The 24,527-nt window shown below is 44.4% G+C and overlaps 1 protein-coding gene across 5 annotated transcripts in view; it reads left to right on the top strand.

The window, feature by feature from the left end:
- Positions 1 to 24,527, top strand: part of carhsp1 (calcium regulated heat stable protein 1) — a 127,842-nt gene that overhangs the window by 50,786 nt on the left and 52,529 nt on the right. For 2 of the 5 annotated variants that reach the window (XM_070900894.1, XM_070900896.1), the window contains exon 2: positions 23,641 to 23,851. In XM_070900894.1, coding sequence (XP_070756995.1) covers positions 23,688 to 23,851 — 164 coding nt within the window. In that variant the 5' untranslated portion in view covers positions 23,641 to 23,687. Of the gene's footprint in view, positions 1 to 2,699; positions 2,721 to 2,745; positions 2,873 to 12,920; positions 12,946 to 23,640; positions 23,852 to 24,527 lie in introns of those variants that run through there. The other 3 variants (XM_070900897.1, XM_070900895.1, XM_070900898.1) reach the window with 3 other exon arrangements.

The raw sequence follows: 24,527 nt of genomic DNA, 5'->3' as shown, positions 1-24,527 counted from the left end.
ATGGCTTACCCCTTATCCTTAACCTGTGACCCCTGCTTCTGCAGTTCCCCAACATTTGCCTTGGATGGGATGCAGCACAGATTCACCAGGATGATACCGGGGCTGAAGGGGATACATTATGAGGACAAGTTGCATAGACCTTGAGTATAGAAGATTGAGGGGTGATCTAATTGAGGTGTTTAAGATGATTAAAGGATTTGATAGGGTAGATGGAGAAAATATTTCCTCGGGTGGGAGAGTCCAGAACAAGGGGCCATAACCTTAACATGAGAGCTAGGGTTTTCAGGCGTGATGTCAGAATGCACTTCCACACACACATGGCAGTGGAAGTTGGAACTCTCTTCCCCCAAAAAGCTGTTGAGGATCGATCAGTTGAATATTTCAAAACAGGGATTGATAGATTTTTGTTAGGCAAGCGTTTTAAGGGTTATGGAACCAAGGCGTGTAGATGGAGTTAAGATACAGATTTAATTGAATGGTTGAACTGGCTCGAGGGGCTGAATCCTAACTCCTAAAGGTGATTTTGGAAGTTAAATCACAGCCAGGGTGGTAAAAACAAACCAGTTCATGGCAACATTTTATAAATAAAAGGATTAATTTTATGCACCTTGGTGCTTCGATGTGATACTGTGGAGTGGTGGGATATGCCTCACTGCCAAGGTTTTAGTACAGAGGGAGACTGCTACGGCACAACTCCAAGCAACTGGCTCAATTGCCATAGTTGGATGCCTTGAAGGAGATTATCAATGTGTCAAGCTTGAACTCATCCAAAACATTGCAGTCAATATTCTCACCTACACTAAATCCCACGCCCTTACCCTGCCAGGGTCCCCTGGCTCCCCATGTCCTTGTGTGTTGATTTTCAAAATCCTGGTCCTTGTTTTGAAATCTCTTCGTAGCCATGCCCCACTTTTAACTTGGTAATCCTTCCCTTCCTGAAGCCCCTGTACTGAACCTCTGCTCCACTAACATTTTACTTCTTCTCCATCTCTCCTTCACTCCACTCTACCATCATCAAAACCCTGCTCTTCGACTGTGCACTGGTTCCGATCCTACACCTCATTCCTTTCCCCTGCTCCGTGTCTCCCATATCAGCTTCCCCCTTATTGTAACGTTCTCTAAGATGTCTTCGTGCATGTGCAGAACACAAAATAGTGGTGTTAGTTTTCCACATCGTTAAGTCCTGCAAAAATTACCTCCCGCTGGAAGTGTGTGTTACTTTTGCCCAGATGGATACATAAGTTTTCTTGAAATGGAGAAAAGGTTGAAGAAACAATGATTTATACAAAGAAATTAAATAATTGAGGATGTGCTTGCAGTCGCAGGAAATGCTTGTAGCGTTTTTAGCTTTAATTGTCACAGGTTTAATAAACAACAAATGAACAAGTGAATAAATGATTGACAGTAGACTTTAGTCTGTACCTGCTCCTTGAAACAAGGAAGAAAATGGTTTGCAATCTCTATACCAACCACATCATTTCATAATTAACTATTATATTTTGTTTGGCAACGCCTGTGAAGCGCCTTGGGATGTTTTACTACATTAAGGGTGTGACATAAATACAAGTTATTGTTGTATTAAAATGGACGCACACAATTGCTCTGTTTATTTAATCTTGCTGATCACGGGAAGTACCTGGCCGGATCTGTCTGTCTCTAAAGTTTTCGATTGACTCATTGATGGGACTCTTGAATTAAGTATACCTGCTCGAGCTTTATGGCTGCCCGTGCGAACTCAGAAGGAGCTGCCGTTCCTTCACATAAGTGAACCAATCACCGTTTGTGTTTGGATTGAAGGACTTGCTTTTTCCTTCAAGTTACCTGCTCAGAAACCAAACTTACCTGTAGTCCTGGCAACATTTTTTATTATCAAGTTAGATTGGGGCTTGATTCTGAGTGCATCTGGTGTTTAACTCCTCAAATATTGTGACTGAATTAAGAACTGCTATCAAGCTGGATCAACACTTTGCCCCCTTTTAAATTCTGCACTCACGGGTGTTGGTGAATAAACAAATTCTACACTAATTGCTGACATAACAGCAAATTGGCATTCCTGTTTTGGGAACCACAAGAATGATGGATGTTGAATCCTTGTCGTGGTGGGGGGGGGAACTGATACTAAAAAAACTATCATTACTCAAAGGTGATACATGTGTGGATTAATCTGCCAGGTGGAGCAGTAGAATTGTGGGGCAAAATGCACATGGATGCTAGAACAAATTGGTTTGAGCGTTGATGGGCCAATTGCCTTTATTTGTTTTTGACTTTTCTAATGTTCTTGTGTAATACCAGATCTGTACTTCAGAGGCTATTGAAAAATGTCAAACTATGGAAGAATCTGTTTACTGTATCGTGTGCGTATGTGCTTTAGTCACTGAATATTCTTTGCTTTCTCAATATTTAGATTCCTTTGAAATAGGTTATTCCTGGCAAGGGAAAAAATGATTTCCAGCAGTATGCAGAGACTGCTGGCCATGACACTGATATACTGATAAATAATACTGACCTTTTTATATAGTACCTTATCACATTGTTGAAATGTCTCCAAGCCCTTCACACAATCACTGTTGTTACGGTAGTCAGTGCATAGTTACTATTATCTGATTAGGTTCAAGGGCAAAGACTGTAAAGGAAGATGCTATAATTAGGCTGCTAATGTAATGTGTTGAAGTGTGGTATGTTCAGTTAAGACCATCATGCTGACTGATCAGGATTGGAAGGTTAGTGATGTATAATCCACCTTGATGTGAGCTGCATTTGTGCATTCTGTTTCTCTTGCTGCTTACAATATGCAAGTGCTGACAGTATTTGAGCAAGTAATTCCTTTTACAGGGCTGGAACAGAATGCTGTGACTTATTTCATCTATCAATGGTTGGTTTCTTCTTCTATCGTCCTTCATTGTGTGTGTGTCCGTGTGATAGTTGTACTGGTAATGACTAACCTTCTGCAACTGCGAATGCCTCGTGATGCTCGACTGTATAATACTGTTGTTGCTATGCTTGTATTTTCTTATGTGACTTGTAAAATTCTTGCAGGGCTTGACAGGGTAGATGCAGGGAGGATGTTTCCCCTGGCTGGGGAATCTAGAACCTGGGGTCACAGTCTCAGAATAAGGGGACGGCCATTTAGGACTGAGATGAGGAGAAACTTCTTCACTCAAAGGGTGGTGAATCTTTGGAATTCTCTACCCCCGAGGCCTGTGGATGCTCAGTCTTTGAGTATATTCAAGTCAGAGATTGATGGATTTTTGAATATAAAGGATATCAAGGGATATGGGGATAGTGCAGGAAAGTGGTGTTGAGGTAGAAGATCAGCCATGATCTCATTGAATGGAGGAGCAAGCTCAAGGGGCTGAATGGCCTACTCCTGTTCCTAATTCTTACGTTCTTTTCTAAATTTTCTGTATGCCAAATTCTAATTAAGAAAGTAAGCTACCAAGTAGATTGATTTATCCCCCATCGCCCTCCTGGTACTGCTCTCTGTGATCATTGAAGAAATGTTTTCTAAGCTCTCCAGATGGCCCAGCTGATCAGGCAGGAGGGTGAAATAGGCCCAAGTGAGCATGGCGTCATATGGACTAGGAAGACCATCCCTTCAATCTCTGGCAATTGAAGCAGTGCAATTTGGTTAAGAATATGATCTATTTGCTTTGGTTATAAGTAATGTAAAGAATGGAACTTCATATTTTAATCAGTTTCAAATCTGACGTTTTATTTTATCTAGTTTATATTCTACATTGGTGATAAAACTTGTGTTATCCATCCTTGTCTTGTGTTTCTTGGCTCTGATGTGATTTTAGTCACATTTTCAATACAAGTTGTACTTTGGTTTCACCTTGGCAGAGCAGACTGAGGTGTGGTTGTTGAAGAGCTTCTGGAATAATCTGTCACATGCGAGTCTCTCTGTCCTGTGAGTGCACCACCCCTTTCTGCCAACTAATGACTGTCATCTTGGGGCTCAAAGTAAGTGGAATCTGAGATTGAGTTGGCCGTTCTCGCCTCCAGTTTAACAGCCTGTCTTAACTGGCGGACACACTGGAATTGTTCTCGATACTTCATCATCATAGGCAGTCCCTTGGAATCGAGGAAGACTTGCTTAAAATGAGTTGTTAGGTGGCTGAACAATCCAACAGGACAGAGTCGTTGATGGAAAGGGTGGTTGGGACTGGTTTGCCGCACGCTCTTTCCGCTGCCTGCGCTTGATTTCTGTATGCTCTTAGCACTGAGACTCCCGGATGCACTTCCTCCACTTAGGACAGTCTTTGGCCAGGGACTCCCCGGTGTCAGTGGGGATGTTGCACTTTATCAGGGAGGTTTTGAGGGTGTCCTTGTAACGTTTCCTCTGCCCACCTTTGGCTCGTTTGCCGTGAAGGAGTTCCGAGTAGAACGTTTGCTTTGGGAGCCTTGTGGACAATGTAGCCTGCCCAGCGGAGCTGCGACCCGTCTAACTGGTGGACACACTGGCATTGTTCTCTGTGCTTCCCTTAACTACTGTGCTAATTCTAGCTTTGTTTCAGCATCCTGTCAGAAATTGATTGCTGAACTTGAACTATTAACTGTTGTGGGCTTCTGATAACTTAAATTTAAACATAAAACCGATGTTTGGTGTGTGATTGATATTTACCCAAATTTAGCTGCCTCCAGTTGATATGATTCAAGCTTTGTCCCACTTGTGTCATGTGTTCACGGTTAGTGGCAGTCTCTGTAAGCAGACCAAGTGTCCTGGTTCTGGGTTGGCTTGTGTAGTTTTAGCTATTATCCCCTAATTGCTGTACATTGTTCACAGGGGATCAAGTGGGTACCCATCACATTACCCTGTCTCTACTGAACGGTGGAACATACCACATTGGCAGACCTACAAACTACTCCATTCGATTCATTTGTGCAGGTTAATGCATCATGCAAGGCACTGAATCGGAAAAATATTTAAAATTAAAAAAAAATTGAATCTGTCCATAAGGAATTAATGCATCCGTTTTAGAATCTATTCTGGGGAGCAACGAGCTGTGTGAATGCACATCTGATTTGTTACTTGGTATGGCTTAGGTGAGATGTTGCATGTGGATGATCCAAATTTTAGTTCCCTCACTTTGTCCCTCTCTCCCTCCCTCGCCCTGCCCCCCTCCCTCCCTCGCCCCACCCCCCCTCCCTCGCCTTGCCCCCTCTCCCTCCCTCGCCCCGCCCCCCCCTCGCCTCGCCCCCTCTCTCTCTCTCTCTCTCTCTCTTTCCCCCCAGCCCATCACCTTGCGCTCGCGCTTGTCTGATATTGCTCCTGCCTGGATGATTTCTATCAGTTCTGCTGCCCGCCCGCCCCTAGTCCTGGCTGCGTGGCATCTTGGTGCGATTTCTGTGATTAAAGCTTCAAATCAAATGGAACTAAGCAGTCCATGCAATTGCCACTCCATATCCTACTCACAACAACATTTGGCTGGCATTGGGTCCCACGCAGCGGCTTCAGCAAGACACGGAGAGGCTGGGAGCGAGGAGCTACTGCGCATGTGTGGACACTCCACTGTGCATGTGCAGACGTCCCGGCACTGTTTTCGGCGCAGGATGCTGGCTCCACCCCTGACTCGACTGGCCCCGCTGCGTGACCACAGGGAGGAGGCCGGACAGCGGCCAAAGTGGAAAGGAAATTTTTCGACACACTTCTGAACGGAGAAAAGCAGCGCATCTCCGGTAAGTGCACCGAAAAACGGGCTGGGCCAAAATTGAGCCCAGTGTTTCAGCAGCGGACGCCATGCGGGTTTGTCGGTGCCCTGTGTCCGGTTTTGGCTCCGAAGAGTCTGCGCGTGCGCGAGAAGGGTGCAGTTGCAGAAAAAACTGTCACTCTGTGATTTATACCTTTCACATTATAACCGTTTATCCTTGACTGAACAAAACAGACTGAGAATTTGAATCTGACAACTTGTGACATGAGGTGTTAATGTCTGAATGCTCATTACTTTCTCCATATAATTCTCCTTAATAGTTCAGCAGTCAGAAGGATTAAGTTTCTCCATTCTAGATTTTATAATCTCATCAGCCATGCGCAAAGATACAACGATTAAAAATGACTAAGGAATGCTGATCCGCAGGTGCTGTGTTGAGTTCTAAGTATTTCTTAATGCCTTAACCATGTTGAACTTGTCCCAACAGCACTCCCGTACCCTGATCAGTCCGCCAGGCCTTGGTTAACTCATCACCCAACCCTCATTTTGAAATTTGGTAAAGGAAGATAGCAATCATTTTAACTCTTAAATATTTCGAACCTGTGTTTAATTTTAGAAAACCGGGAAATCTTCTTACTTTGTAACAGTACCTTCCCCCAGTCATTGACCAGAAACAAGGTGATAAATTCTAATTTTAAAAAACTGAGCATGCAGAAAATTGCATGTGTGGAGCGGCTATTCTGTTCTGTATTCTGGCCTGCAACATGAAGTGGTCTACAATGTAAATGTTTATGTAACCTTGCGTATGGTTGATGTGTAATGCGAAATGGGTTGACAGCCCAGCTTGTAAATTAGAATCGGCACGCAAGAGGTTAAAGTCCCTTTTTAGAAAATAGTTTTGAGAGTCTGATAAGTAACAAGACTTTTGGATAAAATGGTTAGTTTTGTCATCGGAAGATCGAGCAAAGTGATTGTGAGTCGAGTAGGGAGCAGTCCTATTGTTGTATGACCCAAGGTAAAAGAGTGCATTTTTTAAGTGCTATGGAAAAAACAAGAGATTTCTGGAAACACTCCAGCAGTTTTTTTTTATTAGTTCCTGGGATGTGGGTGTCATTGGCAAGGCCAGCATTTATTGCCCATCTCTAAATGCCCTTGAGAAGGTGGTGGTGAGCCACTGCATTGAACAGCTGCAGTCCGTGTGGTGAAGGTTCTCCCACAGTGCTGTTAGGGAGGGAGTTCCAGGATTTTGACCCAGCGACAATGAAGGAACGGCGATATATTTCTAAGTCAGGATGGTGTGTAACTTGGAGGGGAGCTTGCAGATGATAGTGTTCCCATGCGCCTGCTGCCCTTGTCCTTCTAGGTGGTAGAGGTCGCAGGTTTGGAAGGTGCTGCCAAAGAAGCCTTGGCAGGGTGCTGCAGTGCATCTTGTAGATGGTACACACTGCAGCCACGGTGCGCCAGTGGTGGAGGGAGTGAATGTTTAAGGTGGTGGATGAGATACCAATCAAGCGGGCTGCTTTGTCCTGGATGGTGTTGAGCTTCTTGAATGTTGTTGGAGCTGCACTCATCCAGGCAAGTGAGAGAGTATTCCATCACACTCCTGACTTGTAGATGGTGGGAAGACTTGGGGGAGTCAGGACGAGACACTTACTACAGAATCCTCATAGGCAGTCTCTCGGAGTTGAGGATGACTTGCTTCCACTCTAAAAGTGAGTTCTCAGGTGACTGTACAGTCCAATGTGGGACCTACAGTCTCTGTCACAGGTGGGACAGACAGTGGTTGAAGGAAAGGGTGAGTGGGGAGCCTGGGTTGATGCATGTTCCTTCCGCTGTCTACGCTTGGTTTCTGCTCGTTCTCAGCGATGAGACTCGAGGTGCTCAGTGCCCTCCCGGATGCTCTTCCTCCATTTTGGGTGATCGTTGGCCAGGGATTCCCAGGAGTCAGTGGGGATGTTACACTTTATCAAGGAGGCTTTGAGGATGTCCTCTGCCCACCTGGGGCTCGCTTGCCGTGTCGAAGCTCCGCGTAGAGTGCTTGCTTTGGGAGTCTCGTGTCGGAATACCCAGCATCTGACCTGCTCTTGTTACCATAGTATTTATATGGCTGATCCAGTTAAGTTTCAAGTCAATGGTGACTACCCAGGATGTTGATAGTGGGGAATTTGGTGATGGTAATGCCTTTGAATGTCAAGGGGTAGTGTTTAGACTCTCGTTTGTTGGACGTCAAGGGCTGGCACACTCACCTCCCCTCTGTAATTCAACTCCTTTGTCCATGTTTGGAGCAAGGCTGTAATGAGGTGTGGAGCCGAGTGGTTCTGGCAGAACCCAAACTGAGCATCGGTGAGAAGGTGGTTGGTGAGTAACTTCCGCTTGTCAGCACTGTCGATGACCCCTTCCATCTCTCTGCTGCTGATTGAGAGTAGACTGATGGGGCAGTATTTAGCTGGATTGGATTTATCCTGCTTTTTGTGGACAGGACATGCCTGTGCAGTTTTCTACATTGTCGGGTAGATGCCAGGGTTGTAACTGTACTGGAACAGCTTGGCGAGAGGTGCAGCTAGTTCTGAAGCACAAATCTTCAGCACAACAGCCGGGATGTTGTCTGGGTCAATAGCCTTTGCTGTATCCAGTGCACTCAGCCATTTCTTGATATCACGTGGAGTGAATCGAATTGGCTGAAGACTGGCTTCTGTGATGGTGAGGACCTCAGGATGAGGCTGATATGGATCCTCCGCTCGGCACTTATGGCTGAAGGTGGTTGCAAATGCTTGAGCCTTGTCTTTTGCACTCGTGTGCCGGGCTCCGCCATCATTGAGGATGGGGATATTCATCCCGTTAATTGTTTAATTGTCCACCACCATTCACAACTGGATGTGGCAGGACTGCAGAGCTTTGATCTGATCCGTTAGTTGTGGGATCGCATATTGCATCCACTGTTTAACAAGCATGTAGCTTCCCCAGACTGGCACCTCATTTTTAGGTACGACTGGTGTTGATCCTGGCATGCTCTTGTGCACCACTCATTGAACCAGGGTTGGTTCCCTGGCTTGATGATGATGGTAGAGTGAGTGATATGCCGGGCCATGAGGTTACAGATTGTGGTGGAATACAATTCTGCTGCTGTTGGCACATAGCGCCTCATGGATGTCCAGTTTTGAGCTGTTCGATCTGTTCTGAATATATCCCATTTAGCACGGTGGTAGTGCCACACAACACGATGGAGGGTGTCCTCAGTGTGAAGATGAGACTTCGTCTTCACTTTGCGGTCATCACTGCTACGAGTGCTGTCATCTGCGACAGGTAAATTGGTGAGGACTAGGTCAAGTATGTTTTCCCTCGTGTTGGTTCTCTCACCACATGCCCAACCTAGCAGTTATGTCCTCAGTAGTGGTGTTACCGAGACACTCTGTGTGATGGACATTGAAGTCCTCCACCCAGAGTACATTCTGTGCCCTTGCTACTCTGTGTTTCTTCCAAGTGGTGTTCAACATGGAGGAGCTGAGGGAGGTGGTAATCAGCCGGAGGTTTCCTTGCCCATGGACTTCATGGGGTCCGGAGTCGATGTTGAGGACTCCCAGGGCCACTCCCTCCCTCCTGTGCCGCCACCTCTGGTGGGTCTGTCCTGCCGGTGGGACAAGACATACCCAGGGATGGTGTTGGAGGATTCTGGGACATAGGTATGATTCTGTGAGTATGACTTTAAGCCTATGTCACCCTGTTGCTTGACTGGTCTGTCTGACAGCTCTCCCAATTTTGGCAATTGGTTTTATTATTATTGTTTCTCGTAGCCGTTTGTTACAACTGAGTGGCTCGCTGGGCCATTTCAGAGGGCAGTTAAGAGTCAACCACGTTGCTGTGGGTCTGGAGTCAAATATAGACCAGACCGGGTAAGGGCGGCAGATTTCCCTCCCTAAATGACATTAGCGAACCAGATGGGTTTTAACGACAATCCGGTAGTTTCATGGTCCCCATTACTGATACTGGCTTTTTATTCAATTCACTAAATTTAAATTCCCCAGTTGCTGTGGTGGGCTTTGAACTCACATCTCTGTTAGTCCAGTAACATACTCACTGTGCTACTGTTCCCGATGGTCAGATCGAAAGGGTTAATATTTAAGGCGTAGACCCTTCGGCAACACTTTTTGAGGAAGCGTCTACAGTTGAACTATTAATTTATCTGTTCTCGGCATGCTGCCTGATCTGAGTGCTTCTAGCATTTACTCATTTTGTTTCAGATTTCCAGCATCTGCAATTTTTTTTGCTTGTTGCTTAAGGGTTTTGAAATTGATTCATATTTCAGAATATCTTCTGGTGGTAAATAAGCTGCTTTGTAAGAGATTCTGGTACATTTTGCTAGTTTATAGACATGGTTGTTAGCCTGTGCTGTAACTTGGCCATTATTGGATAATAAGGTCATGAACATAAATGGTTTCAATTGAATTAATTAGTTAAGTACTGTGGCAATTTGAAAGTTCATTGTGCTATTCATACATAGATGAAGGATTGCTGGCATGCACTTAAAGACTTGATTTATATAGCACCTTTCATGACCATCGGATGTCTCAAAGCACTTTACAGCCAACTAAGTACTTTTCGAGTGTGGTCACTGTTGTAATGTGGGAAATGCCACAGCCAATTTGTGAACAAGCAAACTCCCACAAACATCAATGTGATGATGGACAGATAATCTCTTTTTTTTGTTATGTTTGAGGGATAAATATTGGCCAGGACACCAGGGATAACTCCCCTGCTCTTCGAAATAGTGCCGTGGGATCTTTTACGTCCACTTGAGAGGGCAGATGGGGCCTCGGTTTATCATCTCATCCGAAAGACGGCAACTCCGACAGTAGTACTACACTGGGAGTGTCGGCCTAGATTTTTGTGCTCAAGTCCCTGGAGTGGGAATTGAACCCACGACCTTCTGACTCAGAGGTGAGAGTGTTACCCACTGAGCCACAGCTGACCTTATTTCACAATCTTTTTTTTACTGTGCAACAAATCAGTTTCAGATGAACTCTTCAGGCTAGTTTAGTACCCTCGAGCATTTAGATGATGCAGGATATTTCTACATTTGCTAAAGTTAGCCAGAAAATTCATCAGGAATATAAATTGACATTTTATCCTGTAAAATAGGGGAGTCTCTTATAGGAAATGTTCAAATTGCAATCTGCATTGCAGATCAGTTTTGCTGATATGGGATTTACAGCACAGGATCCTTTCACCAATAGCCACCCTTGTTTGCACTGTCTGGCAGATAGCAATTATTGCTGAAGGGTGTAAACATCTATTTTAAAAAACTGGTATGGTCAGCAAGACCTTTCTGATTCCAGTAATGAGATTAATCTCGCTACACTGAATGTTAAAAAGCAATCTCCCTTCTAAAAGCTGATGTTTGTTCAATATTTCTGCACAACTGCGCAATTCCTACACAGGCTCACCCGTTCTATAAACCTTTTGGAATAACATCCTGCCTAATTTGATTTTTGCACACAGCTTAATGGAAGCATCTATTAAACACTTGGCTCCGTTTTTGCTACCAGTGGGTGCCGTTTTTTTGACGTCCGCTGATTTTTTTTTGAGCAATCTTGATTTTGCAACTTTCCTCAAAGTTTGTACGCCGGCGGCAACTGTCAGCGTCGGATTTTTTGTATGCCAGATTTTTTGGCGCAGGTCTGGGTGAAAACTGATTTCCGCGCCGTTTTTGGCCATTTAAGCGATTTTTCTCCAACACCGATTTTTTTTTTAAAGTGCCGATCAGAAAAACCCTACGTTAAGTTAAGGAAATCAGTACTCGGGTCTGTATCGGAGCTGTATCTTTGCAGTTTAGTCTGGTTCATAGTTTATAATCATGTTTAGTACATTCCTTGCATCTATTACATTAAAGGTTACTTGCTTGTTCTGGTGTTTGGCCCCAGCTCCCGGCCCCACTGCAATTCCGAGCCAAAAGGATCCCTGCTTCAACTCCGGGCCGATTTGCGCCCCCCCGCTGCAAGCCCTGGCCGTGGAACTTCAACTCGCAGGTTGTGTGTGTGTCTCATTACCCTGGCAATCTCCCTCAGTGTGTGTCTCGTTACCATGGCAACCTGAGTTTTTGGCGCAGACTTGAAGCTCCACCCCCAGATTTAACTTCGGGTACCGCAGTGCCAAAATGAAATTTTACTTTGGCGACAGTTCCAACATTTTTTTCGGTGCAATTGGGCACAAATAAATTGGCCGTTAATCCTCCTAGGCGGCAAAAATCGGCAAAGAGGAAAATTGAGCCCAAACTCTGGTGACCATGACCGTTCCTTAGCAGAAATCATACTTCAATTGGAAGGAATGTTGATCGAGATTACGGTTTCTCTGGTGTTTGTGCTTTTTATTCTCCTTTTAGTTTGATGACCACCTTGGGCCTGTGCTATAAAATGTAGTACAACTGCATAGATTTAAACTATCATCCAGCCAGTAAACTCCTATTATGTTGTGTCATTATAATTTATTAAAAATTGGTTAGAAATACAATTTTTCTTAAAGTTGACACATAATCTGGGTTTGGTTTCACCTGCATTCATGTCATCAGATTTTTTAAGATACATCTTTTTAAATTTGAGTCTGGGTCTCTGCCCCCTTTACATTGTGTGCATATTATTTTTAATTTATTCGTTCATGGGATGTGCCCATCTCTAATTGCCCTTGAGAAGGTGGTGGTGAGCCACCTTATACAACTGAATGACTGACTTGCTAGGCCATTTCATAGGGCAGTTAAGAGTCAACCACATTGCTGTGGATCCAGAGTCACATATAGGCCAGACCAGGTAAGGGTAAGGACGGCAGATTTCCTTCCCTAAAGGACATTAATGAAACAGATGGGTATTTATGACAATCTGATAGTTTCATGGTCACCATTACTGATACTAGTTTCTATTCCAGATTTTTTATTAAATTAAGTAACTGAATTTAAATTCCCCAGCTGTGGGATGTTGAACTCATGTCCCCAGATCATTAGTCCAGGCCTCTGGATTACTAGTCCATGCTACTGACATCTACAATTACCATGTAAATAAGGTAGGAAGGGTTTTTCCAAGTCTTCCAACACTTTTTTTTTTCCCTACAGTAACTGCTATGGGACATCTATAGCGATGGTGTTGGACTTGGAACTCCTCTCTGACCAGATGGTATGAGGGGGCATGCAAACAACCCAAAGGTTTTACTAACTTATCTGATGAATCTTTGGCTCTTGAGGCCCAGGACAGGAAATCCTGGTGTGCTTTTGGCCTTTACAGACATGGCTTGCTTTGTGTTCAGCGCCCAGGTGGGTGGGAAGAAAAATGTCATTGTGATTTCTAGAATATTGTCCTCTTTTTGTGTATATTTGTGTTTTAATATGGTTGACTATAGTCGCTACAAGATACGTGCCGTGAAACTTCCTCCTCGGGAGGCTCCTGCAAAGTACCTTGCGAGTTTAGACATCCTCTTCACCGTGGTTACTCATTCAAGGTGAGACAGAAGGCCTGCATGACATGTTTCGAGAAGCTCAATGGGGTATGCCCAGCAGCAAATCTTCACATCGACTTTCCTGAGAGCACGGTCTTTAGATGTTCACCTCAGTGGTTTGATGCTTTGTCCATACTCTTGGAATTGGACTGATTCCTTTCTTCTGGGATTGGAATCTAATAAAAATGGAATGAGGTGGGCCGCCCGAGGAAGCACCAATACCACAAGGAGAGAATTTCAACTGATGGGTCCCTACTTCCAAGAGCTTCCACTGGCCTCCGTGCCTGTGGTTACCAGGGCCCTTGACACGTTACCCTTGAAACTGACCAAGTCGTTTCTGAGAATGCTGGAAATCGATCATATTACCTTTACATCTAGGACTTCCAAGACTTTTAATTTAGGATTCAACTTTTTGGCACTTTGGGCCTCCTCCACTTTGATTCCTTGGCTTTCTCTTGTGGCATTGATTGAATCAACAGCGATGCCAGTAACATTGACATTGAATTGTTTGTGGCACGACTCCATTTCCAGGGGCGAGGCACTTCCACAGCAGGTTGGGAGAGGGAATGCAATGCATTTCAACCTGTGCCATATTTGAAGACCAAGCAGTTGTTTAAGAGCAGCACTGCTGTGCCCACTTTGCAAGAAAATGATGGAATGTGTGGAGAAAATTAAGAAACTAATTAAAAATTGGGTAAGTGGGGGATAAACAAGAAGGTTTTGCAAATTCCAAATTCACAAATGTTTTTGTTAGAAACATTCACAATAATCTACCTAGACCTGGTGCCTTCTAAAGACGAATGACTATGGTGAACATATTCTCTTTAACTGCTAAAATATAAGTTTCAGCACAGGTGGATTGAGAGTTCAGCTACTCGATCTATTATGTCTGCTGTGCAAATCACGGTAAACCTCAGTTGATTAGTATAACCTTAGGAATGTTTTGCTGGAAGATACTTAAATATTAATGGGGCTTCCTAATTAAAATTGCTTGTCATAGAGATAACATTAGTTTCCATCAGTAGAACACTTGGTGCGAAGATTTGCATGTTGTGAATGCTGAAGCCCTCAGGATGCACAGCTTTCAGCCTCCCAGCACTTAAAATCTTTCCATAGACTTACCCAAGAAACAGGGACTCATTTACTGAACCGAAATTAATATTAATTTAATGTTACTTCAGTTGTTGTGTCCTGAGCCCCTCACTTTGGCCTTGCCTTGTTGACCCTATAATGGATGCCTGTCCTAGTCCATCATTTCAGGTTAGAACAACTGTGTTGGGTTGTTGGGTAGTGCAGCCTGTTGGATGCTGATTGTGTTGAAAGTCTGGGGCAGAGTCATGTGATCGTGCTACAACACCCGAGGCCATGGCTGTCACCACTGGCATGCCCTCTGGCGCATAATTGATGAAAAGAAAGACTTGCATTTATATAATGCCTTTCATGACTAATGGTACATCATAAAGTGCTTTACAGCCAATGAAGTACTTTTGGAGAGTAGTCACTGTTGTAATGCTTAGTGGAGTCTGGCTAGAGTGGTGGATGTGTGAGGAGGACACACAGAATCTGCAAAAGGACATAGACAGGTTAAGTGAGTGGGCAAAAATTTTGCAGATGGAGTATAATGTTGGAAAGTGTGAGGTCATGCACTTTGGCAAAAAAAAATCAAAGAGCAAGTTATTATTTAAATGGAGAAAGATTGCAAAGTGCCGCAGTACAGCGGGACCTGGAGGTACTTGTGTGCATGAAACACAAAAGGATAGTATGCAGGTATAGCAAGTGATCAGGAAGGCCAATGGTATCTTGGTCTTTATTGCAAAGGGGATGGAGTATAAAAGCAGGGAAGTCCTGCTACAGCTATACAAGGTATTGGTGAGGCCACACCTGGAATACTGCAAGCAGTTTTGGTTTCCAAATTTACGAAAGGAGATGCTTGCCTTGGAGGCAGTTTAGAGAAGGTTCACTAGGTTGATTTCGAGATTGAGGGGGTTGACTTATGAGGAAAGGTTGAGTAGTTTGTGCCTCTACTCCTTGGAATTCAGAAGAATGAGAGGTGATCTTATCGAAACGTATAGGATTATGAGGGGGCTTGACAAGGTGGATGCAGAGAGGATGTTTCCACTGATGGGGGAGACTAGAACTAGAGGGCATGATCTTAGAATAAGGGGCCGCCCATTTAAAACAGAGATGAGGAGAAATTTCTTCTCTGAGGGTTGTAATTCTGTGGAATTCGCTGCCTCAGAGAGCTGTGGAAGCTGGGACATTGAATAAATTTAAGACATAAATAGACAGTATCGTAAATGATAAAGGGTTATGGGGAGCGGGCAGGGAAGTGGAGTTGAGTCCATGATCAGATCAGCCATGATCGTATTAAATGGCGGAGCAGGCTTGAGGGACCATGTGGCCTACACCTGCTCCTATTTCTTATGTTCTTATGTTAAGAGGAGATTGCTTCTTCAGATCTTACTCCCGTCTCTGATGTAAGTACATGATTGTTTTCACATGATTACACCGTCTGTCAAACCCTGCAGTAACGGACTGTTGGAACTGGGTTCCCAACGTCAACCGCACTGGTGACTGTATGTGTGACTGAATATTGTTCTGTGCTTGTTGCCTCACTGTTTTAGGACTCCACAGCAATTGACCACGAAGATGCAAACTCACTTCATGGCACTTTTAACTTACTGTTGCAGGAAGTGCAGCGAGAAAGGGTGGTCCTCTTTGGAGTCGAAGAGCACTTGCCTCTTAAGCTGGAGGCCCAAGCTTCATGGGTGGAGGAAGCGGAACGAGTAAAAGCAGACTCTTCAGTTCTTCACATTTGGTGGCGCACATTTTGGCTATTATACAATCAAGCTACTGCAATGACCACTGTGACTCAGTGGGTAGCACACTTGCCCCTGAATCCAAAGGTCGTGGGTTCAAGTCCCACTCCAGGGATTTGAGCACACAAAATCTAGGCTGGCACTCCAGTGCAGTGCTGAGGGAGTGCTGCACTGTCGGAGGTGCCGTCTTTTGGGTGATTTGTTAAACCGAGGTCCCGTCTGCCCCCTTAGGTATACGTAAAAGATCCCATGGCACTATTTTGGAGAAGAGCAGGGGAGTTATTCCCAGAATCCTGGCCAATATTTATCCCTCAATCGACATAACAGAAAAACAGATTATCTGGTCATTATCACATTGCTGTTTGTGGGAGCTTGCTGTGCGCAAATTGGCTGCCCCGTTTCCTACAGTGTCTACACTCCAAAAGTACTTCATTGGCTATAAAGCGCTTTGAGATGTCCAGTGGTCGTGAAAGGTGCTATAGAAATCCAAGTCTTTCTTTCTTTTTAACACTCCTTCACAGTACTGACCTTTTGTTTAATGGCAAGCAGCATTCCTTTAAGAACTGTTGACTTGTCTAATTTTTGCCTCCCAGCTAACTGGCTGTAGGGAGTGTGTGGAAATGAAGGAGAATGGCTTGCATCGCAAAGTTTGGTGAGGCCAAATCAGGATTTTCAAGTGTCCTGGATCACAGAGCGAAGAATTCTGCTGGTCACTGAACATAAATCTCTTGAAACATCCTGCAGATCCCTTATTAATTTGTACAACTTGAACAACCATCGGCTGCATTCATTATCAGTGCCATTTTGTCAAAAAGGTACGAAAGACAAAAATATATAGCAAATGCTCAAGAGACATTTAAATATCTCTTGAGCATTTGCTATATATTTTTGTGCACCTACTGGTGTTTATAATCATCAGAGTTAATGATTTTTACTCCTCTTCCTCTCGAGCACAGTTGGAGTCCTGTCTGCAAGGAGCAGAGCATCAGCTGTGGCTTTGCATGGTATTTGGTGTGGGTGTCGGGAGGAGGAATGGTGTTAAGTTGCTATATCTGGCACATGCTCTACCTCTCAGCTCGGCATCCGTTCTTTAGCCTTCTGTTGCAAGTATTTATTATTTCCCGCAGTAAAAGTTTGAATATTGATGGAAAAATAATTTTAAAAGTTAATGGTGTGGGATGGAACCTTGTTTCACCTCTGGGATCAGAGTTCGAATCGAACCCAACAGGCGGTTAAGAAAGCAAATGGCACGTTGGCCTTCATAGCGAGGGGATTTGAGTACAGGGGCAGGGAGGTGTTACTACAGTTGTACAGGGCCTTGGTGGAGTATTGTGTACAGTTTTGGTCTCCTAACTTGAGGAAGGACATTCTTGCTATTGAGGGAGGTTCACCAGACTGATTCCCGGGATGGCGGGACTGACATATCAAGAAAGACTGGATCAACTGGGCTTGTATTCACTGGAGTTCAGAAGAATGAGAGGGAATCTCATATAAACGTTTAAAGTTCTGACGGGTTTAGACAGGTTAGATGCAGGAAGAATGTTCCCGATGTTGTGGAAGTCCAGAACCAGGGGTCACAGTCTAAGGATAAGGAGTAAGCCACTTAGGACCGAGATGAGGAGAAACTTCTTCACCCAGAGAGTGGTGAACCTGTGGAATTCTCTACCACAGAAAGTTGTTGAGGCCAATTCACTAAATATATTCAAAAAGGAGTTGGATGTAGTCCTTACTACTAGGGGGATCAAGGGGTATGGTGAGAAAGCAGGAATGGGGTACTGAAGTTGCATGTTCAGCCATGAACTCATTGAATGGTGGTGCAGGCTTGAAGGGCCGAATGGCCTACTCCTGCACCTATTTTCTATGTTTCTATGTAAATTGCCCCCCACCTTTCCCTATCTAAGGAGTTACGTGAAAGAGGTTTCAGCACTCAACGCTCAGTTTATAAGGGGTGAGTTTGCAGCATTGAATCAGCAGACCACAGAGCTGGAGTGGGAAATTGTAATTACAAACCGGTATAATGCAGGGTGGTTGTCTGAGATTGGGGTTAAGGCAGGTATTCGAGGAGTGGAGTTGATGGATTCTACATCTAACCTGTTCCATTCCCGTCCCACTGTCCAAAAATAACACGTTATAAATGACCAAATTGCCCATTGAGGGAGCAGCATGGAATGTAGATTCCAGTGGAAAGGTACCTCCTTTTTGGTGGTCCTGTTTGGTGTAGATGTATATGAAGTGCCTCTGTCATTTCCCCTTTCTCTTGCTCCTGTTCCTATTCTACCTCCGTCATAAGGACATGTATGTGAAATTGGCCATTGTGAACCCCATAGTATGGGCTCCATGACAGGAGAGTGGGAAGCAAAAGCTTTCCCTGCCTGAAACTGCTGGAAAGTCAACATGCACAATCCTTTCTTGGTGGCAGCTGAGAAGATTTTTCTAATTCCTTCTGTCAAAGCCTGTGAGTTCAACAACCACCTGGGTTGAGGAGTCAAGCAGGCAACTTCCCCTTTTCTACTGGCTTAACTTAAGTCAAATGCAGTTGTGGTGTAAATGGTGGAATTTCTGGGGCAATCATCCTGTCAGTTTCATATATGCACCACTTTGAGTGCAGGCCCATCTTCTGCTGAAAGATATTTCTATTTGATGGAATTTGAACTTAAATTTTATTTTTATTCAACTAACAGATCATGTGATTGATTCTACAGACCTTTGTCCCCAGGGATATCTATTCCCGGTGCACAAAAGTCAAGCAAATGGATGCAGAGACTGGCTACACCGATCTCCACCCCTTTATGTTGACTGGGGTTCCTTTGGGCTTTAGAGCTTGGGGAAGGGGTGGAGCTGGGGCTACCCTTGCAATAGATGCAGGCCCAATCATGATCTGTAAATAAGGCTGGCAGTGGCCATTCTAGCCTCCTGCTTTTTTCCGGAGTTGCGTTGAGGTGTGCCCCAAAAAGCTGCAGTTGGCCTTACCTTGGAAATCTTCTCAGCTGTGCCACTAAGAAAGGGTTCTGCAAATTAAAGATTGCAATTGAGACTGGAGGGCCTTGCATAGGATTACATAGGATATACGGCACATAAACAGGACCTTCGGCCCAACCAGTCCACGCTAGCGTTTATGCTCCACTCGAGCCTCCTCCTGTCTTTCCTCATCTAAATCTATCAGCATATCCCTCTATTCCCTTCTCCCTCATATGATTGTCTAGCCTCCCCTTAAATGCATCTATACTATTCGCTTCAACCACTCCCTGTGGTAGTGAGTTCCACATTCTCACCACTCTGGGTAAAGAAGTTTCTTCTGAATTTCCTATTGGATTTCTTGGTGACTGTCTTATATTGATGGCCTCTAGTTATTTTCTTCCCCACAAGATCTGAGGGGCCTGGAGGAGGCCCAAGGTAGGTTTACAAATTGTTGGGGTGATTTTCCGCCGGGACTCCCACGATAATCTGCTGAAACTTGGGTGGAAGATCTGCAAAACCTCATGGAAATGACCTGAATGCTGTTTGCACCAGTTTTCTGGTGTTTCCGTGAATCTACTGCCTAAGTTACGGTAGGCAATCATGAGGACCTGCATGGAAATTTAGCTTTATTTACTTACCAAGCAGATCTTTGGGTCCTTCTAATTGCAGCTCGGTTAATGGCCCAGGATTCCCTGGGTTGAACAGGTATTGTGCATTTTGCCACCTGTGTAAAATTTCTGATATTTACATGTGCCTGCAGCCACCAGAAAGAACTTGCTTTAACATGTTCAAAGGTGGTGGTTTGCATGGCAGATTAGCATTTATAGAATAGTAAAGTATAGAGTAAATAAGGAGAAACCGTTTCCAGTGGCAGAAGGATCGGTAACCAGAGGACACAGATTTAAGGTAATTGGTAAAAGAACAGAGGTGATATGAGGACATTTTGTTTTACCCAGCGAGTGGTTACGGTCTGGAGTGTCGTGTCTGGAAGAGCGGTGGAAGCAGATTCAATCGTAACATTCAAAAGAGACTTGGATAAATACTTGAAGGGAAATAATTTACAGGGCTGTGAGGAAAGAACAGGGTAGTGGGATTAATTGGATTGCTCTACCACAGAGCCACACAGAAACAATGGGCCGAATGGCTTCCTTCTGTGCTGTATCATTCTAGGAGCCGAAGTAGTTGTAGTTTCCACTTTGGGTGCAAATTGGCGATCTGGGCGCAAATTGCGCTAGTTTTAAGTGGGGTTTTATTCAAGTTTCCGTTCCAAATCATTTACATATTATCGAACGTAAAATCATGCATGAACCAGCTCAATCAGGCAGCGTTTTAGAACGTAATTTTTAAACGTTTTTGGATTAAAATATATTCCTCAATATAAGGGTGGTAACTTGGTGCACTTTTATTAATACAGCTGAAAATGAGTTTATCACAAAAAATAAAGCTTTTTTTAAAATCAGTATCTAATCCGCCACCTGTGAGTAACCCGATTTTAAATAACTGAAAATGACTAAAAACGGCAGAACCATTTACTGGCTTCGTTGGTGTACAGTAGTCAGATTGTTAGCTTATCCGTGTCCTTGCACCTAAACATAATAGGCTTAATTTTTAGGAGCCTCCTCGAAGGCATGCAAATAGGCGGGCGGAGCCGGCTTCCAGCACACTGTTTTTTAAACTAGTGCAAAAGATCATGGAAACTTGTTTTGTGCTGCACACAATTTGCACTTTAAATCACTTGCTCTTTTGTGCTGGTTTGAGCGAGTTGCGCTTAAAAATAACGAGTATAACCTCATAGAAACAACTGTCCATTGTGTACTGATCAGCCATCCTTCAGTTGATTACATGTAGCTGCCAGTCAGCCAAACGTTTCCAGGCCAGAGGGAGCAGGAACTTCTGGTACTTGACTATGAATCCAAAGTTACACCAATATTGATACTTTTAATTGTAACAAATGTGTGCAGTTAACAATCAAAAGTTAACCGCAGACAAAATAGCAATTTCTTGTTGCCTGTGGTATCCTGCAACTTGTAGAACAGAACGTGTTATTGAAAAAACATTAGTGTTTTGGCGATTGACCACTGCCAATGAGATTCCCAAACCACCAGACTCATTCTTTTCGCTCCCTCCATCTCCCTCTCGTCTCTCCCTCCCCTCTCCCGCAATCCTCCATTCTCTTTCTCACACCTCCCTCTCCTCCATCCCTCTCTCCCTTCCATCCCTCTCTCCATTCTCTCTCTTCTCCCCCCCCCACACTCTTTTCCCCCCCTCACTCTCTCTCTAAATCTCTTCTTGCCCCTCCCCCCACTCTCCCCCGCACACACACACACACACACACACACACACACTCTCTCTCTTTCTCTCTCTCTCTACCTACCCCCCACCCCCTCTCCTCTCTCTTCCCCTTCACTTTTTCTCCGTCCCACTTCACGAATGGAACAGCCCTGTTGCCACCACCAGTCGGGGAGTGTGAAGGACACAAAGAAAAGCATGGCTGGGTCTGACAGGGGGGGGGTCTGCAGTGTCTGACTGCCGATTGTGGCCAGCTCTGTCTCCGACTCCCTTTGTAAGGGTATGTGACACCTGCTCCGGAAAAAACAATGAAAAGAAACTATTTGCATTAAAAAGACAGCCACATAAATCGTGTTTGATCAGTTTGTGGAAAATAATCACAACCTCAACCCAAAATGACTGCTGATTTTTTTGTATCACTTTGAGTGAGCAGGTGACCGACCCGGAAACCGCTGCTAAAGGTATGAGGTGTGGGGGAGAGGCCTGAGCCATTCACTTTACCCTTTTATTTGATAGGGCCGCGTCTGGTCTGTGCTGTCCCCTTTGGTCAGCACAACGCCATATTGGGGATGTAAACAAAAAGCAAAATACTGCAGATGCTGGAATTCTCGGGGAAAAAAAAATAGAAAATGCTGAAAATACTCAACAGTTCAAGTCAGTTGATATTTCAGGCCGAGGACCATTCCTTTGGACTGAGAAATGTTACAGTATTTAGAAAGGGGGAAGGGTTGGAGGAAGTACACGTGAGTTGCTGTCTCACCGGGTGCGAGTATTTGAAGCCCTGAACAGTTGTGTGGGAGGAAGTGAATGGGTCGGTGGTGGATCTCCTGCACTTGCATAGGAAGGTACCCGGCGAAGTCAGGGGATGGGTGATGGAGGAGTGAAGCAGGGTGTTGTGTAGGGAAGGTCTTTTCTGAATGCTGAGAAATGGCACAGACATGAAGGGCTGAAATGGCCTCCTTCCGTGCTGTAAATGTCTCTGATTCTAAAAGGGATGTGTTGATGATGGGCTTGCGTTGTAGATGGTGGAAATGGCAGAAGACAATGCCAAATTCAAAGGTTGGGAGGTAAGGACAAAGGGCACCCTATCGTGGTTCTGAGAAAGTGAGACGGGGTGAGGGCAGAAATACAGGAAATGGATGGGCTCCGTCGAGGGCCCTGTCTACCACGGGTGGAGGGGAATCCTCAGCTGAGGAAAATGGAGGGCATTTATAATCTCTGGTGCAGAAAGTGGCTTTAAATTGCATCTAAACTAGGGCAATATATTGAGGAAATGCTGGAAACATTCAGGTGGTTGTTGTTTCGTGCGATGGGAAAAGCTTACACTGGGATGTCTAGTTTGGCTATCCATCCAAATGAGGTGCCTCCCACAACAGATCTCAGTGGGCAGGTGGATGTGACGTGTTCCATGGTCTGGGACTCGGGGCCACGGTCTCACTTCGGGTGTCTCCCGCATCGCCACTTGTGGAGCATCGTCTATTCCCTGATTCACTGGCCAGGCAGCATCTGTGGAGAGAGAAAGGCAGGGTTAACATCTCAGGTTGATGACCTTTTCATCAGAACCCTTTGCCCCACCATTTGTGGCCATGCATTCAGCCATGTTTTAAGTTCTGGTATACCCTCCCTAAACCTCACTGCCTCTCTCCTACTTTAAACCCACCTCTTTGACCAAGCTTTTAGTCACCCCTCTTAATATCTCCTTCTTTGTCTAGGCATCACTTTGTTTGCTTACACCTCTGAAGTGCCTTACGATTAAATGCAAGCTGTTGTAATTGATGAAACCAAGTTAAATAAGTATTAAATACTGCTGAAGTCTAAATTAACTTTAAATATCTTCAAGGAATTAAAAAAAAAATGTAATTCTCGGGATTTGAGTGTCGCTGTTAAGTCCAACATTTATAGCTCATCCCGAGCTGCTCTTGACAAGGTGATGGTGAGCCACCTTCTTGAACCGCTGCAGTCCATGTGGTGAAGGTGCTCCCACAATACTGTTAGGTCAGGAGTTCCAGGATTTTGATCCAGCGACCATGAAGGAACAGCAATATACGTTCAAATCTGGATAGTGTGTGGCTTGGAAGTGGTGATGTTGCCATGTACCTGCTGCCCTGGTCCTTCTAGGTCGTGGCGGTCAGGAATTTGAGAAGTTCTGTCAAAAAAGCCTTGGTGAGTTGCTGCAGTATATTCTGCAGCCACGGTGCGCCAGTGGTGGAGGAAGTCGATGTCAGATCAGTAAACTTCTGGCTGGGGCCAGGCATATACTGTGTGCCGCAGTAACTGTGTCTAATTCTGTATTTGTTGATTTGGCATGCGGGTGTGTGCCCACTTATCCAGGAAATATTTTCAAGGTTCCCCAACACAGATTTGAAAACGGCTTGTTTTTTTTACTGACATGTTATGTATCCTGTATGCCTAGTAATTTTATTCCTTTTCTTTTTCATTTTTCACAGATTTTAACTCTTTGTAAGTGAGATCTACTATTACTGGTTCTTTGGAAATGGCTTCTCATTCCACATCTTCCCAGTCTGTCCCACTATCACCGACTTCAGCAGCTCTTAGCATTCCTGAAAGTATGCAGAAAAGGGCGCGTTCTCCTTCACCGATGAGGGGGTTCCTCATTCCCAGCCCATTACCAACCAGGAGGACCAGAACTGTGTCTGCGTAAGTATGGAGTGAGTCACAGTGGGGGAAAATATGACAAAACGATATCTTTTCTAAAGCAGCATAATGGCACTGCAGCTAAATCTTTTTAAAAGGAATTAATAAAAACCCTGAATTTCAATTAAAAAAAAATTACTGTATAGGCAGTTACATCTTGATAGGTTGCAGCCAAACTGTGTGGGTGCTGAAAAGATTGTTTGTCACAGAGGCCTGTTTGTTTTTATTTTTAAGATCTGACATCAGTTTTACTTTTTGCAGTGGAAAAATTAGGTGGTGTAAAATAATACAGCATCTCATTTTCAAAATAATATGTGAATTCAGCCCTTATTTTACTAGTAGAGCTCCCATGGCAATGTTCACTGAGTCAGAGGATACAGAATTGCTGATTGATCCTGTCCATTGTAATGCACTATGTTTTATTATTGCTAGCTTATCTTCTGTGATGTTGCTATTGGTGATTTGGAGGAATCGCTGTTTTATAACAATTTGTATTTATATAGCGCCTTTTTCATAGTGAAATGTCCCATGGCGCTTCACAGGAGTATTATGTGATAAAAATTTGACACTGAGCCACATAAGTAGAAATTAGCGCAGGTGACCAAAAGCTTGGTCAAAGAGATATGTTTTAAGGAGTGTCTTGAAGGAGGAAAGAGAGGCGGAGAGGTTTAGGCAGTGA

Source organism: Pristiophorus japonicus, chromosome 15 (assembly GCF_044704955.1).
Source record: "Pristiophorus japonicus isolate sPriJap1 chromosome 15, sPriJap1.hap1, whole genome shotgun sequence".
NCBI classification, from domain to species: Eukaryota; Metazoa; Chordata; class Chondrichthyes; family Pristiophoridae; genus Pristiophorus; species Pristiophorus japonicus.
Note: the sequence above shows the minus strand (reverse complement) of the source record. Positions and strands in the feature narration are given on the sequence as shown.